At 35.8% G+C, this 20,598-nt stretch overlaps 1 protein-coding gene across 1 annotated transcript in view; it reads left to right on the top strand.

The window, feature by feature from the left end:
* TTC29 (tetratricopeptide repeat domain 29) overlaps nucleotides 1–20,598 on the top strand; it is a 240,110-nt gene that overhangs the window by 118,733 nt on the left and 100,779 nt on the right. Inside the window, exon 7 of the mRNA XM_028125309.2 lies at nucleotides 3,869–3,960. Within this exon, the coding sequence (XP_027981110.2) occupies nucleotides 3,869–3,960 (92 nt within the window). The remainder of the gene's footprint in view (nucleotides 1–3,868; nucleotides 3,961–20,598) is intronic.

Raw genomic sequence — 20,598 nt, forward strand, 5'->3', positions numbered from 1 at the left:
CTTATAATAGCTGGCTGGGCAGAGGGGTGCCGAGATGATTCCATCTAATCTGGGAAAGTCAGACCAGGAGTGATAGTCTTCATAGTGGTTTAAAGCAGGTCTCAGCTGTGAAAACAAGTATAAGGGCCATTATTGCTGGAATTTTTTTTCTGTGTTAATGTTGTCTACAGTAAGGGGATTGTAAGAGTGGCGGTACCCTCATCACTGGAAGTCCTCAACATGCGAGAGTAGAAAACAGTTGGGTGTTTGAAATTAATAGAACCTAATAATGACTTCTTATGTATCTGCCCTTAAAGGTGCCAAAGCTCAGGCACAAAATTTATTCTTATAATCTTCTGGGAGGATAAGGCTATTCTTCTATCCTTTTTCCTCAATCTCTCTCTTCTCTCTCTGTCTCCCCCTCCCTCCCTTTTTCTCCAGCCTCCCCCCCCCATTCACTTTGTTGACAGGTGACAATCTTGACTTAAATCCAGTGCTCCCTTGAAGGGTATCACAGCAAAAGAGATTAACGATCCTTCAAATTTTATTTTATAGCAAACAATTCTTCAAAGAATTTGTCACGTATTGCCAACATTATTCTTTTGCACATTCTCATTTTTTATGCTAAGTATTCTACTAGTTTTGTTTTTAGGTGACCAGTAGAAATGATCTCATTTTGAGAACTTGTATTTTATTTGAAAATGCCTTTTCAGGCAAATCAGTTTTATTCTAGTGGAAAGATAAAGCTCATTGCCTTTAAAACTTCAAGTAAAATAGTTTTCCCAAAGCTTCATTTGCATTATTCACTGAAATTATTGGAGAAATTTGAGTAGCCAGGCAGCACTCAATTTTTATTAGGTATTTGAACTGATTTTTCCAACTGTGATAACCTTGTAATCATGCACAGTTTGGTGTTCGTTGAAATTTACTTAGTATTGTGCTTAATTGGTGCTGTCCTTTGTCTTTTGACAAAGGTTGATAAGTTCATTGTCAATACAGTTTAAAGATACATAATGAATTTCCAATTCATCAAAATAGTTTGCACCTGAGAGTCTTTATTCTCTCCTCTTATCTTTGATTTGTGATGATAGAATTTAACGTTGCAGACCCTGCATTTGTTTCCAACATATGCTTGTCCAAGGGATATTCGGTCAAGTACAGTGGATCCCTCAGATCGCACACTGTATGTTCTCACTTGAAGTATTCTTTATAAAAAAATTCCACTATTTGTCTAATGACTCAATGTTTATTCATTTGTAAATTACACCCTGCCTACTTTAATTAAAAAGCAGGTAAGGTAGCTTACCATAAGAGCAGTATAAAACATCTTTATTTTCTACACAATTTGTAATCTCATGTTATTTCTCCACTTTTATGAGTTTTTCCCTTGTATTTTAACAATGTCCTTTCTACTCCCATAGATCAGACTATGGAATTCCCCAATCTGCTGAATTTTGCCTTGTGTTCTCCTTGTGATTCACCTGTCTGCGTTTACTCTCTCCCACTCGAGCTCACTCTCTCCCACTCCCGAGGAGCAAAGGTCCTGTCTGATTTAGATGAGCTCCTCTGGCACTTTGTAGGTCTTCACTTTGGACTTCATGTCACTCATTGTTTCCTTACTGGGCCAGTAATGAACTAAATGCTTCCTACTGCCTATATAGTACCTGCTTTTAGGTTAAATGTGGGAGGTGACATATGAACTTTCTCAAGCCACAAATTAAAATGTGTTGCCTTTACTTTGAGGAAGGAAGCCCCTTTGAGGAGCTGTTCACTAATGGCTGGTTCACAGACTCCCAAAGAATCTTGTCCTGTGGCTTACACAGCACTCTATATTATCTCCTCGTGGCCTCACAACAACTCTCAGAAGCAGGTTTTCTTTTTCATTTCTGAGGAAAGCGTCTCCAGGAGCTTTCCTGGACCAAATGTGTGAAAGAACTAGGACTTGAATCCATGTCTTCTTCCTCTGAAGTTAGTGTTCATTCCGGTAGACCACATCTGGCTCCAGGAGGAAGCTTCTATGGAGTCACGTCTGAGGCCCAAACCAAAAGCCCAGACTGAGTTCGATTTTGCCCCTGTTCCTTCCAGGAAATGCTGCACACTTTTGTGGGATAGGAGTCATCAGCACTGACGTATTTACCTGTAATTTCTTGGATACCTACCCTTCATATCCATAGGGTAGAGCGTCATAACCCCTAAGATAATGGGTGCCTGTGGATACTTACTGTACCGGTCCAGGTGGCCAGGGGCATGGGAGAGAATGCAGGTAAGCCTGGTATAAGCCCTGGGGAATCCTGCCTCCAGTCATCGCAAAGTGCATCCACCCAAACCTCTGTACCACAAGACTATAAATGCTGTCAGGGCTGCAAGCATGTTCCCCTCTATTTAAGATTTCTTAGGATCTAACATAGCACCGGTACACAGTAACGATATTTATGGAATAAACAAATTCTTTTTGGCAGGAAATATAATAATATTCAATCTTAAAGTTCTAGAATGTCATATAAAGATGTATGGACCAAAACAGACACTAGAAGGTCTCTTTCTAAATATTTTGATATTTGGGTTCAATAAGGTCTATAAATTCACAAAATTCATGAATTCTGCCCCTTCACTCAGAAAGGTCTATGTCAAGTTATATCAGACTTAATGTAGGTGTTGTCAGTTATGCAAGACAAAGTGAAGAGACTATTCTCAGGTTTATACAAGGCACATTAAGAGGCTTAAAAATAAGAATCAAAATTTTGAACTTTGCAGTTTTAACAGGAATTAAAACCCTGGGTCAATATGCATCCGTAAGTTTTAATACCAGCGTTCTAGCAAGCAGTCACTCATAAGCCACATACACACACACGCACACACACACACACACACAGAAAAACAAAAACAAATTTTATGAGGTATCATGATGGCTTCATTGAAATTATTTCCCAAATATTAACCTTAAGAAAGTAAAGTCACATATCAATACTGCCTCTAATACTTAAATCTTCAAAGCTGCCTAATTCAGGCAGTAGCACACAGCGCGAATTTACGTCCTCCCTCACCCTGACTCTCTCTCCAAATGCTGTCAAATGACTTTCACTAATTCTGTCTTAGAAAATGTGCAAAAAGGATTTCCATAGAGGTCTTTGGAGATTTCCTGTGTCCTCATGTGTGTAATAGGTTGGGTCAAGTAACAATGAAGGAAGAAGAAAGAATAGGAATTTTGTTTTACATATTTTCCTCCTTCTGGCCACTGAAAGAGAAAGAGAATAAAAAGGGAAATTATACCATAAAGATGGTGTCAGTGTTAAATTAAATTAAGATCATATGTTTGGCGGTGGCAGCCATAATCTTTTGATTATTGAAGAGATTGTTGGTAATGAAGTACATTTTTAAGAAATATTTTTAGTGTATACCGAATCCATGCACAAACTATGAGATATGCTTCTAATAAAATGATAGATTTAGAAATTGCCTAGCACCTAAATTCACGCTTTTCAAAACAACTATTTATAGAAAGAAAAGTGATATTTAAGCTACCCCAGTAGAATATTATAATGTGCCTTCTATTACCTTAGATAATAGTACCATATTTTAAAATAATGTTGTGAACCATTCAATTATTTATTCACACCTAAGTTCTATAAATTGGAAGATTTGGGATTGTGCAAGAAAAGAATTATTTTTACGAAAGTAAGACCTCACTGTCATGGCTTAAAGACATTGCTGTGAAACAAGTTATGCTATAGATAAAAATAAACCAAACCTACATGAATTTTTAATAAACAAAAAATATTTTATGGAGACATTAAAAACAACTATTAATTTTCATCTTTTCTGTTATGAAATGAAACATCAGTGAATCTGGCCTTGCTGTATATTTAATACGTATTTCTTTTCCTGATAGGTCCTTAACACTTACAGTAAAATCTCCACAGACCTGGATGATGATCTCAGCCTGGGGAGAGCCTATGAAGCAATAGCCAAGGTCCTGCAGAGGTAAGTTAGCACATCCTTGTCTTGCTGTCACTGTGAATTCACTCAGCTGTGAAAGACTTAAATTGTTTGAGGTCTGTCGCTTTCCATTACTGCCTGCTTAAATTTTAAGCAGTGCCCTTCTTAAGTGACCCTTTCATCGTAAGTTATTTTAAACCAATGTGGTATTTTAAAATATGCACCTAAACTCCCCTTTGTCTATGCCTCCTTTGTACTATTTTATTTTTGATTTTCTGTAAGTTTAGTGATGACCTTGAATGAAAGGGAAAAATCAGGTCACATCTCACAGGTTAAAAAAGCAGAGAGCACAGAAATATATAGTACGCTTCAGTAACCATGGCTCAGCGTAACCTTTCCGGATCTCTTCTTGGAGGAAAGTTTTCATTTATCCTTCAGTCTTGCTTCTTCCATTAAGACATCGCTCCTTTGAGCGTACATATCTGGATAAACAACTGAATGCGAGAACAATTTTCCCTCTATTTCATTTAAAACAGAAAATTTAATATAAGTATACCTGAACAACAAATTTTTCCATGGAAAACATATGATTTGCCCTTTACTCATACTATGATCATTGTGTACTCCATTTAATTATTGCATTATGTTGTAATGTTATTATTTAATTCAAGGTAGAATAAGAAAAGTTATCAAAATTAAAGCCTTGGTTTTTGGTATGTTATCTTATACCCAAGAGATGGCTTTTTAATAATGGTGGTGCTGGTAGTAGTTAGTAGTGGTAAGAAGAAGAAAAAGAACAGATACAGATTATGTCAAGTTCTAATTCCTGTATTTCAGCTTGTAAACACGTAGGAAGTAGTGTTTTTAAAAGATAAAATTGTTATTTAAAAGGCATTTAAAAGATTAAATGTCTAGTGAACTGAAAGTATATTATCATTATATAATTACCACTGCCAATATAATAATCAATAATTAAATAAATAATTAAATATTAAAATGCCCATGCCAACGGAATGAAAAGTCCCTACGAAATACCAAGTAAAAGACAATGCAGTCATCACTGGATAAGTGGTTAGGGACACAGATGTATCTATGAGGAAAGTATGGCTATTTACTCCAGGAAGGTGGGGCCAGCCATGGGTAAAGCAACCTGTGAGTGTTGTGGTTCTTCCAAGTAGAGATCGGTGACTAGCCTGTGGAAAATCAACCCAGCTAACCCTTAAACGTTTACTTTCCATGTAACAACTGGAAAGAAACAGATGTTTGAACACAAAGAAGAGATTTATAAGTTTTCAATTTAATGTCTATTTGTAACACACCAATTCTGTGTCCTTTGGTGCAGTTCATTTTGATTATTAAATTACTTGACTCCGTTGTTAACATGGCCCAGAATTAGTAGAAAATGGTTGGAGTATTTGTCTTGCTTTGTAGTAGCAGACCTGGCCTAAACCTATACAGTTAAATAAATGCATCCCTTAACATGTTTATAAAATAATTTTTACAAAATGACATGTGTTCCAACATGACTAAAGAGATAAAACTCCAGGGGAAAATATTTTCTTTTATAAGCATATATTGAGCACTTACTATGTCATAAGGGTTGGAATGCTGCTTTGGTTACTGTTAGTTTTTCTTAAACTTCTGGATGCATGAGATTATCTTAAAATAATTCTCACCTGTTAAAGACTAGTGTCTCTCTTGGAATATTTTAATCTCCACTCAAGGATCTGAATTCTTGGTCTATACGGTAAAAGCTAAGGGGAGAGTTGAACAATCGGGTAAATCTTGGCAACAATAACAGACAGACAATTTAATCTTTTAATTTGGCTGCTAAAGTGTTACTTGGGGCTTACATGTGGAAAAGGATACAGCTATATTTGATGTATCACAAAGTAGGGTGTGTGTTTGGCAGGAATGGGGAAAATTCTATTCCAACAGTCTGGGAACCTGCCTTGAGGCAAACATATAATAGGCAGGAAGATCGATCCCCACCTCATTTTTATACCCAATGAAACAAATTCCACTTATAAGAATTCCCATCTACTAAGTACCAGTGAAGCCATCAATGATTTGTATGGCAGACCTGGGTTCTTAGTTTTATAATGTTATATGATATATAAGAGAATACAGGAGATGCTTCTTCTGGGGCTGTAGGGAAGAAGTATCCCAGGGACACTGCAAGCTTTCCAATCCAAATCTACTATTTTGCAGCATTGTTGGTGGTTATGGAGTAGCATTCAGGGGAGTGTAAGCCTCAGCATATTCTTTTACCATTTGTGCAAAATAACTCAAGAGACAGATGTTTCAAAAACAAACACTCTCTTCAGATAGAAAACATACCCTAGTTATCTAAGAAGATGTATTAAATCAAGTTCACCGATGACTCAAAATGCCTTGATACAAATTTTGTGGTCATTTTTATTAAATTTCTCTTTAAGAGCACCTTTCATGCACACACACACACACACACACACACACACACACACACACACACCTCTTTCATGGTCCTAAACTACCCTCAGATTAGCAGCAACATGCAAGAAATGAAGCACAACCAAAATAGGGGAAATTATGGGAGCGGCAGTGGAGAAATAAATCAAGCGGCACATGAAGTCTTACATCTTCTCTAAATCTCTTTTTCTTAACCTGTGCAATTGCACAAGTTTCACTAATGGTAGCCCCATCTCTATAAATATATTTTATCTCCTTAAAGGAAATGGAAGAGGATAGCCATGTCTAGCATCATTGTGTATCTAAGACTATCAGCTGAGCGTGCATGAAAGGTGAATAATCTCTAAGGCTAGAAGCTTCTAAAATGGTTATAAGAATTTATACTAAGCCTTCAATTGAAAAACACGCCATATTCCCTCAAGACTAAGGACTTGGTAATACAGAGTTGTCCATTTGGTAATGCTGGACCCAGCCATGCCATTAGAGTTACTATTGATGAAGGTTTTAATAGTAAACAGTGTTTGTTATTTTTGCTGTTTTTCTGAATAATATTAATTGCACAAAGGGTTAAGGAGCATAACAGAAAATAAGCATTACAATGTCTTTTCCCACCCTACTTGGAATACTAGTGAAAAAAAGGGGGGGTTGTTATTCTAAAATGATAGTAATTGCCTATGACACAGCTATAAAAGCCAGAATTATGGTCCATAAAACAAAGAGAGACTGAGTTGAGAAATTACCAAGTAAATATTATTATTTGAGTAAATGCAGAGAGCAAAATTCCTCAGTTTTCTTTATGGCATTTTCCTTTGCTTCATTTACTGAAATAACTCATTTTACTGAAATGCTGACACTCTCCAAATAATCAGGATGACTTTTGAAAAGAATCTAGAGGAAAAAATCACCAAAATGAGAATTGGTCAAGACACATTGGTCACAACTAGCCTACCTCTGGGTTTATTCCATACTCATTGTAAATTTTCTTGCAAACTCGGGTCAAATTATTTCCTAGCAAACTTTCCACAGTGGAGATCTTTCAATCAATCAGTACAAAGTTTCAAGTGTGAAAATTACCTTTCTGTTATAGCTGAAAATTAATTTCTTTTTGCTTGAGAGAAATGACATGCCCTAGTAATTTTCATATATTCTTTAAAATGGAACATCCAGGCTTTGATGCGAAATTTCCTAAAAATGACCCCCAAAAATACATCAAAACATTTCTATTAATTCATGAAATTAAGAATAGCTTTTTACATTTTCTCCTGTCACTGATTCCATTTGCCTTATTACTTTCATCTGTGGCCCACAAACTTGGTGGCACAATCAACAATCCCCTTAGTGGCTGTTTCATCTCTGCTCTATTTGATTTCTTCTCTCTGAGTAAATGATTAAGTTTTCATGCATTGGTTCAACCAAAATCTATGTTCACTCAACCACATCCTTTATTGATTACTTCTACTGCAAACAGTAGGCCAAGTGTGATATACATAATTGGACAGTTGTCAGGGGATGTGGGTGTTAACAGTCCTGTTTTCCCAGTTGGAAACTGGAATCACCTTGATGCACAAATATTCTGCACTGTTTCATTCTCATCCTTTCGACCGAGGAGTCCCGTTCCTCAGAATATATGTTTTTAACTCTCTAAGGCCTGGTTGAATGAATTTAATGATTATACCATATAATATGCTGTTCAAGTTGCACCTGTGCACTGCATATAGAAAACTGGAATTAATATTTGTCTAAAATTTTAACCTTATCCTTTAACTTATACAAATAATCTGTAGCTTTTCTACAAGGAAATATTTGATTCTTTCCCTTCCAAAGGAAGATTGGCTTCTAAATCTATTGCCAACTTGGAAATTTGGAAATCCTTTGAGCAACACATAATGTGTACATTTCAGATGCTATAATAACAATTTTGCTGGCTATAGAGCTGTACCTTCATTGAGTGGAGCATGTAATTTATACTAGAAAGGCTTTTTCTCTAGCATTATTTGTTAGAGCAAGTTTTAGATAATTTTAGATGTTTTGGAAATCTATCGCTACTTTGGGAGAAAAACAACTGGACTCAGCCAGCAATACTTTTGTTTATACTGTTTTGTATTTCTTGCTCACCAAACTCAGTTTTTGTTTGTATATGTTGTGATTTAACAATCCTCAGCCTGCCAAGCCTAATCTAAAATGTACTTCCAACAAAAATACATCAGCTTTAAGGAACATGAAATAAATAACCTTCAGTGAGTCCATTTTAGCTAAACAAAAATAATAATTTTTCCCTGAGGTTTTAAAGTGATATTCAAAGAAGTCTCTACTTTTTTTTTCTTATATCATCAACTTTTTTTCTTATATCATCAACTTTTTTTCTTGAATATTACAGTCCAGGAAAGAGCTTGGAGAGTTCACATCAATTTGATAAAACATTTTTAGTCCTAGAAATCCACAAGTTTGCTCAAAATTCTAAATAGTGGACTATTTTATTTATTAATAATTTTATACTCTCCAGCTCTCTCAATACCATTTTAGTTGTCCCACAAAACAAATATTTAAATTTGTAAGTGCATCTCTCATGGTACTTTACTCCATGTCTGCATTTGAAATGTTCCTCGAACAATTCATAATTTTTCTGGAGAATTGAGCTATGCCTAAATGTGGAAGAAAATTATTCATGATTTTGTTATGAAAAAAATGAGAACAGAATCATAAACAGCAAGATTCACAACTTCAGGGATGTGAAATTCCATTCTACTTCTGATACACAGAGCATTCTTTTACAAATAAAAAAGGAAAAAAGAATGCCTCTGATAGTACCTGGCACTCAAGTCAACAAAAAGTGTTAGATCTTTGACCCTGCCCCCTAAAAGCCAGACACCAGGACTTAACGTGCCGTCTGTTTTGCAGAGTGTACGTTCACATTATGGCATTTCATTCACTGCATAATAGAAGATTTTCAGAAAATAACACTTGGCAAGGCACCTGGGTGGCTCAGTCTGTTATGCCTCTGTCTCTTGATTTTGGCTCAGGTCATGATCTCAGGGTCCTGAGATTGAGCCCCACCTCGGGCTCTGCACTCAGCAGGGAGTCTGCTTATCTCCTTCTCCCTCTGCCCCTCCCCCACCCCACATGTGCTTGCTCGCTCACTCTCTCTCTCTCAAATAAAATAAATAAATCTGTAAAGCAATCTAACTTATTTTTGCAAACATACCATAGTTTATCTATGAAAATGAACATTATCCTCGTCAAATCTTGGGAGGTTATACAAGTTGATACCTCTAATCCTGACACTACCTGTTTAAAATTAAACTTTTTTGAAATGATTTCTGAGCTTGTGGCATATGCTTTTGATATGTATATCAAAATATATATGTGTGTACACACACACACACACACACACACATATTCAAAATAGCAGCACATCATTGTTTGAGAGGTGGGTTTGGTCTCTGGAAACAGTCAAAAGAATTTAGAGTCACATTTAGAAAATGTAGTAAATAGTCCCTATGGGTAACCTGATTTTTGAAACAAAATTCATTAAATTACTTATGAATGCTTTATACCACTCTACTATGCAGGAGCTTCCTAAAGAGGAATTCCAAAATTGCCATTAGCCTCATCATTAGATGACATCACTTAGAAGAAATTATCTCCCCAAGTTGACAGTGAAAGGCTTTAAGGGCAGGAACCATATTCCCCAGCAACTAGCACATTGTAGGGCATTTGATAGTCTCTCAAGGAAGTTACTGAAATAAAAGATGTTCTTGACGTTACCAAAATATCCAGGAGACAAGAGTTGCCAGTCATGGACTCCAAACGTCCAATGACTGATATACTCACAATTTACCTGGAAGCTTAATTTTTATGAGTATGCATAAGCATTTCCCTTCTCAAATTTCCAGCCATTCCTTTATTTAAAAAATATATGAAGCTTGGTATATGCTAAGCACTCTGGTAATAACTGTATGTCATTCTAAGCATTTTGCCAGTATGTTTATAACAACTTGTATAGATGACTTTAGTGACACCTAAGATTTCACAGCTAAGGGACACTTGCAAGAACAAACTACTATTCACCTTTTATAAACTTTTTAAAAGGTTTTATTTAAAAAAAAAACAGCTTTATTGAGATGTAAGTCATATACCATACAATTCACCCCTCTTTTTTTCACATTTGAAGACTAGTTTTATTAAATTTTTAGTATAGATCAAAGACTATGGGATATCATGCAGTTGTTCCTCAGAGCTGCTGTGTTTATTTCCATACAGATCATAGAAAAATAGCATGTAGACAAAATATTTAATTTTAGTCGGTATTTAAAGGCAGCTTAAGAGAGGGCAAACAAGATGGTGGCATTTGAAGATCCTGAACTCACCTCCCATAGACACACTGCATCTATAGCTACATACGGAATAATTCTTTCTGAAAAAGATCTGAAAACTAGCTGAACAGCTCCTTTACAACAAACAGTAAAAGAGCCACATCTAGATGGGTGGGTGAGGCTGAGATGCATTCTTATCAAAACCCCACCTGCAACATAACAATTCATAATTGGGAGTGATTTCACAAATCTGTAACTTCTCCCTGAGGAGTGAGGGATTCATGCCCCACATCAGCCACCCCAACCTGCAATGGAGAGACAAGCCCCAAAAATGTCTGGCTTTGAAAACCAACAAGGCTGACATCCAGGAAACCCAAAGGGCTATAGGGAACCAGAGTACTTCTCTTAACGAGCTTATATGCAGAGTGACTTACCCCAGGGACCAGCACAAAAGTAACAATTTGAAAAGTACATAGACTATATGTGAAGTTTGCTAATCTTAAAGCATATGCCGGAGGGGCAGAGGCCTATGGGACTTTCTCCAGGCTGAGGCACTGGTGGGTGCCATTTTTGCACTCAAGCAAGTGTGCCCCAGCTCTGTGCTCTCCTGCTGCCTTGCTAAAACTGTTGGATACATGAAGTCTACATAGGAGATGCTCCTCAGTCACCTGGCTCTGATAGCCAGAGGGGCTTGCATCCCTGGAATCCATGGACTGTAACAGAGAGACAGTTCCTGGCAGGTTACCATCCCCAGAGGACTACAGAGAATGAAGACTGAAACGCACTCCCAATCTTTCCATGAAAGAGGCCTATTTACTCATCCTGGAACTTGAGTCTGAAGGGCAAACTTCAAGTTTGCCACATACCTAGAAGGCTACAAAGGTGCTCTCAGGGAATATAGGCCATGTGAGGCCATCTTTCTGAATTCTTTAGGCCTTGCTACAGTGCACTGGTACCTCACAGAAAAGAGCTTATACACTCATTGGAAGCCTCAAATTTTGCAACTGTCACCCAAGGGACACCTTTGGGTCACCTGTTCTGAAGGTCTGCAGGGTTTACAATTATAGCCCCACAGGACTATATATATTTGAATACTTTAAAGCTGCTGCCTGAGCATCTGGCTTCCAATCAGCCTGAAAGTAGGTGCTGACTGAGATCCCTCCCTTTAGAAAACTGACAGGTCTTGGCAGACTTCAACCCCTTGCACCTATCAAGAATAAATCAGGCTGCTTAGGTAATCACAAAGATTCAAGAGACAACCAAGAACTAGAGCAATGTTGAACAACAAGATTCACCTCCTATACAAGTCCACTCCTATACAAGGAGAGGTAGTGTTTCACCTAATACATAGAAACAAACATAGAGAATCAAAAAAAAAAGGGCGGGGGACAGAAGATTATGATCCAAATGAAAAAGCAAGATAAAACCGCAGTCAAAAACTTAATGAAATAGAGATAAGTAATTTACCTCATAAAGAGGCAAAAATAAAATAATTAAGATACTCAATGACTTGGGAGAAGAATGGATGAACACAGTGAGAACTTCCCCAAAGAGATAGAAAATATAAGAAAGCGCAGAAGTAAACAGGACTCACAGAGCTGAAGAATACAATAACTGAAGTGAAAAATACACAAGAGTGGTTCAACATCAAACTAGGTGAAGCAGAAGAAAGGATCAGTGATCTAGAAGACAGGGCAGTGGAACTCACCTAAATAGAGCAGCAAAAAAAAAAAAAGAATTTTAAAAAGGGAAGATAGCTTAGAAGACCTTGGAGACAACAACAAACAGAATAATATTTATAATTTAAGGGTCCCAGAAGAGACCAAAGAGAGAGAAAGGGGGAGAAAACTCATTTGAAGAAATAAATTGCTGAAAGCTTACCTAACATGGGAGAAAAATAGACATCCATATCCAGGAATCCCAGATAGATTCAAATAAAATGAACCCAGAAAGATCCACACCAAGATACATTACAATTAAAATATCAAAAGTTAAAAATAAAGAGAGAATTTTAAAAGGAGCAAGAGAAAAGCAAGTTGTTACATACAAGGGAAACCCCAAAGACTATCAGTAGATTTTCCAACAGAATCTTTGCAAGTGAGAAGGGAGGCAAATAATATATTCACAGTGGTGAAAGGAAAAAAGTTGCAGCCAAAAATATTCCACTTAGCAAGGTTATCATTCTGAATTGAAAGAGAGATAAAAAGTTTTCCAGACAAGCAAAAGCTAGAGAAGTTTATCATCACGAACTGGCTTTAAAAGAAATGTTAAAGGAACTACTTTAAGCTAAAAAAAAAAAAGCATTAGTTAGTAACAAGCAAACATATTAAAGTATAAATCTCATTGGTAAGGGTAAATATATAGTAAAGATAATGGGTTAGTCACTGATAAAACTCATATGAAGGTTAAAAGGCAAAACTAGTGAAAATAGCTACAATAATTAGTTAAGGAATACAAAAAATAAAAAGATGTAAAATGTGACATCAAAAACATAAGAGGTGGAGTGGGAGGCAGTAAAAATGTAGAGTTTTAGAATGTATTCAAACTTAAGTTGCTATCAACTTAAAATAAACTGTTATATATGCCCCTCATGGTAACCACAAAGTAAAAACTTATAGTAGATACACAAAAGATAATAAGAAAGGAATCTAAGCATAACATCAAAAGTCATCAAAACCACAAGGGAAGAAAGCAAAAGAAGAAGACAGGAATATAGAGGAACTACAAAGCAGCCAGAAAACAGTTTTTAAAAAATGGCAATAAGCACATACTTGTCAATAATTACTTTAGATGTAAATGGATTAAATTCTCCAGTCAAAAGACACAATGTGGCTAAATGAATAATAAAAAAATAAACACCCATCTATATGCTGCCTATAAGAGACTCACTTTAGATGTAAGGATACACACAGACTGAAAGTGAAGGGATAAAAAAGATGTTTCATACAATTGGTAAACCAAAAGAAAGATGGGGTAGCTAAACTTACATTAGACAATATAAGCTTTAAAACAAAGCCTGTAATAAAAACAAAGAAGAGAATTACATAATGATAAAGGGATCTATCCAACAAGAGGATATGACATTTTTAAATATTTATGCACCTAATATAGGAACACCCAAATATCTAAAGCAAATATTAACAGATCTAAAGGGAGAAATTGACAGCACTACAACAAAAGTAGGGGATTTTATTACCCCACTTACATCAATAAATAGATCATTTAGACAGAAAATCAATAAGGAAACATCATCCTTAAATGATACATTAGACCAGTTGCACATAATAGATATATACAGAACATTCCATAAAAAGCAGCAGAATACACATTCTTCTCAAGTGCACAGGGAATATTCTTCACAACAGATCATATGTTATAGCACAAAACAAGTCTCAATAAATTTAAGAAGATTGAAATCAAATAAAACATCTTTTCTGACTACAATGATATGAAACCAGAAATGAATTACAAGAAGAAAAAAAAACAGAAAATTCAGAAATATATGGAGATTAACAACATGCTACTGAACAACCAGTGGGTCAATTAAAGGGGAAATCAAAAAAATCAACATGATACACCACATTGACAAAATGTAGGATAAAATAATATAATCATCTCAGTAGATGCAAAAAAAAATTTGACAAAATTCAACATCCATTTATGATAAAAACTCTCAAGGAAGTGAGGATAGAGGGAATGAACCTTGACATAGTAAAGGCCGTATATGACATGCCCACAGCTAATATTGTACTCAGTAGTGAAAAGCTGAAAACTTTTCCTCTAAGATCAGGAATAAGACAAGGATGCCCATTCTCACCACTTTTATTCAACATAGTATTGGAAGTCCTAGCCATAGCAATTGGGCAAGGAAAAGAAATGAAGATATCCAAAATGGAAAAAAGAGATAAAACTGTCACTATTTGTGGACAACATGACTTTACATATAGAAAATCCTAAAGAGTCCACCAAAAAACTGTTAGAACTAATAAATGAATTCAGTAAAGTTTCAGAGTACAGAATTAACATATGAAAATTTGTTGCATTCCTATACACTAACAACAATCTATCAGAAAGAGTAATTAAGAAAACAATCCCAGGGCACCTGGGCGGCTCAGTCAGTTAAGCATCTGACTCTTAGGTTCAGGTCATGATCTCATGGATCATGGGATCGAGCCCTGCATCAGGCTCTGCGCTCAGCGGGGAGTCTGCTTGAAAGATTCTCTCCTTCTGCTCCTCCCCCCACCCACTCACTCAATAAATAAATAAATCTTTGTAAAAGAAAAAAGAAACCAATTCCATCTATAATGGCATCAAAAAGAATAAAATATCTAGGAACAAATTTAACCAAGGAGGTGGAAAGACCTGTACACTGAAAAATATAAGACATTGATGAAATAAATTGAAGTAAACACAAATAAATGGAAAGATACTCTGTGTTCATGGATTGGAAGAATTAATACTGTTAAAATGTCCATACTTCCCAATGCAATCTACATATTTAGTGCAACCCCTATCAAAATCCTAGTGTCATTTTCACCAGAAATAGAACAAATCGTAAAATGTATATGGAACCACAGGAGATCTTGAATAGTCAAAGCAATCTTGGGAAAGAAAAACAAAGCTGGAGTCATCATGCTCCCTAATTTCAAATTGTATTATAAATCTATAATAATCAGAGTGCCTGGGTGGCTCAGTCGGTTAAGCCTCTGCCTTCAGCTCAGGTCATGATCCCACGGTCCTGGGATCTAGGCCCACATTGGGCTCTCTGCTCAGCAGAGCCTGCTTCTCCCTCTCCCTCTGTCTACCATTCTGCCTACCACTCTGCCTACTTGTGCTCTCTCTCTCTCTCTCTCTCTCTCTGTCAAATAAATAAATAAATAAATAAAATCTTCAAAACAAACCAAAAAAAGCAAAAGCAAACAAACAGAAACAGTACAGTACTGGCATAGAAACAGACACATAGATCAATAGAACAGAATAGAGAGTCCAGAAATAAACCCACACATATATATACAGTCAATTAATTTACAAAAAAGAGCCAAGAATATACAATGGGAAAAGGACAGTTTATTTAATAAATGGTTAGGTGAACTGGACAGCCATATGCAAAAGTTACTACTTTTTTACACCATACACAAAAAATTAACACCAAATGGATTAAAGACAAATGTAAAACCTGAAATCCTAAAACTGAGAAGGTAGACAGTAAGCTCTTTGATATATGTTTTGGTGATTTGGCAGGGGGGGTCTAACTCCAAAAAGAAAGGCGTAAAAGCGAAAATAAACAAGTGGGACTACATCAAACTAAAAAGCTGCTTCTGTACAGCAAAAGAAATTATCAACAAAATGTTAATGTTAATAATCTACTGAACTAGAATATTTGCAAGTCATATATCTGATAAGGAGTTAATATCCAAATAAATAAAGAACTCACATAACTCAATAGCAAAAAAAACCCCAAACAATCTAATTAAAAAATGGGCAGAAGATCTGAAGTCATTTTTCCAAAGAAGACATATACATGGCCAACAGGCCATGTTCAATATTACTAATCATCAGAGAAATGCAAATCAAAACCTTAATGAGGTATCACCTCTCACCTGTTTGAATGGCTATTATTAAAAAGATAAAAAACAAATATTGACAAGGGCATGGAGAGGGGAACACTCGTGCACTGTTAGTGGGAATATAAATTGGTACAGCCACTATGGAAAACAGTATGGAGTTTCCTCAAAAAATTGAAAGTAGAACTATGTGATCCAGCAATTCCACTTGTAGATATTTATCTGAAGAAAATGAAAACACTAACTTGAAAAGGTATATGCACCCCTGTGTTCACTGCAGCATTATTTACAGTAGCCAAGATATGGAAATAACCTAAGTATCATCAGTGGATGAATGAGTAAGATATAGTATATATACACAATGGAATTCTACTCAGCCATAAAAAAGAATAAAACCTTGCCATTTGGGACAACATGGTGAACTTTAACAGTATTAAGCTAAGTGAAATAAGTCTGGCGGAGAAAGATAAATACTTAAGCTGCCATTTATATGCAGAATCTGAAAAACAAACTGAAAAAACAAACAAACAAAACAAAGCAAAATGAAACTCATGTATGTGAGCAGTTTGGTGGTTGCCAGGAAGAAGGGGGTTTAGGGGTTAGGCGTAAGGGATGAACAGGGTTAGGAGGTACAGACTTCCAGGTGTGGAGTGAATATGTCATGGGGATGTGGTGTGCAGCAGAGCAACTCCAATCAATGGTGTTGAGTGTACTTGAAGGTTGCTGAGGGAGAGTAGATCTTGAAAGTGCTCATCAAAAGCAAAAAAAAATTTGTAACATTTTTATGGAGACAGATGATGACTAGATTTATTGTGGTGATCATCTCACAGTGTAGACAAGTGTTGAATCATCATGTTGTAAACCCGAAACTAATAGAATATTGTACGACAATTATACCCAAGAATAATTTAGAATAGAAATAACAAGGCAGGTTGACATTTTTTTCCAAGTTGAATAAGTTCTAATCTTAGATAACTCTTCGCTTTGGTTATACACATAATTTCCCACTCTAGTTAATTTTGTAAAACAGCCAAATAATTTTTAATTTGCCCGGTAGTGACTCTGACACACTCAACCCATTCGTGTGTCGCACTTGCATCTCAATGTTTATGGCAGCAATGTCCACAATAGCAAAACTGTGGAAAAAGCCGAGATGTCCTTTGACAGATGAATGGATAAAGAAGGTGTGGTGTGTATATATATATATATATATATATATATATATATATATATATATACAATGGAATATTACTCAGCCATCAGAAAGGATGTATTCTTACCCTTTACATCAACGTGGATAGAACTGGAGGGTATTATGCTGAGCAAAAGAAGTCAATCAGAGAAAGACAATTATCATATGGTTTCACTCATATGCAGAATATAAGAAACAGCACAGACGATCATAGATGAGAAGACATCAGAGAGGGAGAAAAACCATGAGAGACTCTTAACTATAGGAAACAAACAGGGTTGCTAGAGGGGAGGTGGGTGGGGGATGGGGTGATTGGACCATGGGCATTAAGGAGGGCATGGGATGTGATGACCCCTGGGTGTTATACACAACTGATGAATTATTGAACTCTACATCTGAAACTAATGGTGTGCTATATGTTGGCTAATTGAATTTAAATAAAAATTTAAAAACTCTTGCCACTGAAAATAAAATATTACCTTTTATATTACTTTTTCGAGAAATGCTTTCTCAACTGTTTATTGCGTGTGGTAATAATATAGTTCACCAATCACCTATTGTAGAGATTCACGGACAATATTATTATGTGTTGAGTTCTATTTGCTCAGAGATTTTAGGTTAATATTAAATTTTGCCATTTAAACTGCAGCCAGGGAAATGAATGCCATTTCGCAAGTGAATTTGTAAGGTTAGAAATGTTGATATTTTGATGCCCACTATATAAACAGAATGCTGTTGAATACATGATTGCTTTATGATTATGCACATATGACATAAACACAGGCACAAAAAATTAGGTACATTTGTTTTTGCATAAAATTAAATAAAATGAATAGATACATGTACAGATTTATTAGAACTATTAAGTAATTAGACCAGTTTTAGAGTTGTTGGCTCTCATTATGTTCTAGTTATATATCATGTATACATAAATTCAATGTGAATTTTAAACTTCCTAGAAATTTTTAATCAAAAATTTACTAGCCAAAGAACTACCCATCATACTGAAGGAGTAACTTTATTTTTAGATTTCACTGAATCTAAGATTGTTTCTATCAGACGATGCACCTTACATACTACCAAAAATCATATTCTAACTAAACTGTAACATAATAACTCTTATTGCTTAGAATTTCAATTTTATATTTGACAAAAGAGCTATTTTAGGCTCATTTACACACAGACATTTTTATTACTCCTAAGCATTCATGTAAAAAGATACAAATTGATTATACTCCTCAAACATATTTGCATTCCAAGTCCAATTCTTCTGAACCACTTTTAAATCAGAATTGTCACTGTTTTTTTTCCTAAACGTATTATTTTTTATGCCATCAAGAACTTTGGTGCTATAGCCTTTCTTAAAATAGTGCTCCAGTATCATCTACAGGATTTTTTTCCAAGTCATGGACACTCAATTTGCCCATTTTGAAGTTGGTATTTTCTTACCTTCCAGAAGATTTCATAAAGGTTTTTAAAAAACAACCAGTACTCCTATCCCTTTCTGAAATTATCTTTAAATAGTTGTTAACAGAAATATCAAGGCATTGCAATTGTTGGGTCATGTCCAGGATTATAAACCTAATCCACTTCTGCAGCAACAACTTTGACCTATCTGACCGTTCCCCATCTGACAAAGATTTTAAGATGCCCACCTGTTGTAAGACATCCTGATTTTAGAAATGTTAAAACCTGGGAAAATGTGTGTTTTAGAATCAATGAAATATGGTACTAATATTGCTAAATTTTTCTGTAATTGCAATAATTTTTTAAAGATTGTATTTATTCATTTGAGAGAGAGAGTGCAGAGAGGGAGAGGGAGGGTGAGAGAGAGAAGCAGACTCCCGGCTGAGCAGAGAGCCCAACGCGGGGCTCTATCCCAGGACCCTGGGATCATTACCTGGGCGGAAGGCAGACGCTTAACCACCTAAGCCACCCAGGCACCCAGTAATTGCAGTAATTTAAAAATTTGTAGCAAAGCTTCTGTATATGCCACATTCATTACCATACCCTCCGGAGCTCCTATGAGTAAATCCTTGCAGTGTAAACTGAGAAATACCCGTGCACGGAGCAGCTCAATTGCAAAACAAACCTCTGCATTTCAGAATTTCATCCTGTGAATTATTGAGTCATGGCATAGGTGCTCACTGGGAACTGCTGGCCTATGAAAGCAAAGAGAAATTCTAGGGATTCAGAGACATTCAGAAATAAGAGTAAGAGTTTTTCCTTTATTATAGTTAATTCAAGACTACCATTATAAGTTTTCTGTTATTTAAAAATCTCTAAATTCTGGATTTTGTCACATTAATACAAATTTTCAGTGGTTCTGATATGATTTAACAGTAGAATTTCATATAATCTTAGATTCACCATTCTGTTAGGAGTTGGGGGAAAAATTAAAAATCCAGAGAGTCAACGGATATACTGAATTTTTTCAGAACACTTAATTTGGAGCCATTATTTTGAAATCACTTCTTGCTTTGTCCGTAGCATTTTAATTGTTTATGGCATGTCCCTGTATCAGCAGCCAAATTTCCCTTGAGCTGGACTTTGGCTTCAGCGACCTCTACAAAATCAGTCATAGTATATTATACCTTGAATATAGCTCTTTTCTGAAAATTACTGTCTCTGCGGTTGAGCAAATATTTTTTATCTTGGTTCTTAGTCTCGTTTGCTTTTATGAGAGTGTGCCTCTCTCAGTGGGCCCCTAAGCATTCTTCACATAGGACATCACTACAACTGGCTCCTAAAAGAGGCTATCTCCTTAGACTGGCTTTCAAATTTCAAATAATTATCTCCTTTAGGGAGATTTTTAGAGTCTTTCCATTCCTCCCTCCTCTTTCTGTTTAGCTCTTGTTCATTCATATAAAACTAAGATTTGTATATACTTGAAGTGGCATTCAGATCATGAAAAACTGATGAGTATTTGGGACTCAGATTTATAAAATGAGAGCAGAATTCAAATAATAGAAGTTTCTGAATATAGTTCATTGAAATCTTTAAAACGATATGCCTTCAATTCTTTATGAGAGAAAAGAAATAGCCAAATTTGTTTTAGCTAGGTTTGGTAATTTCAGTTGCTGTAACAATCTCTAGAATCTCAGTGGTATATCACAATGAAATCTTATTTCTTCCTTATATAAATTCTTGGGGTTTGCCAGAT

This window comes from Eumetopias jubatus, unplaced genomic scaffold (assembly GCF_037043125.1).
Source record: "Eumetopias jubatus isolate StellerSeaLion01/CBP00866 unplaced genomic scaffold, mEumJub1_p1.0 scaffold_2, whole genome shotgun sequence".
Lineage (NCBI taxonomy): Eukaryota > Metazoa > Chordata > Mammalia > Carnivora > Otariidae > Eumetopias > Eumetopias jubatus.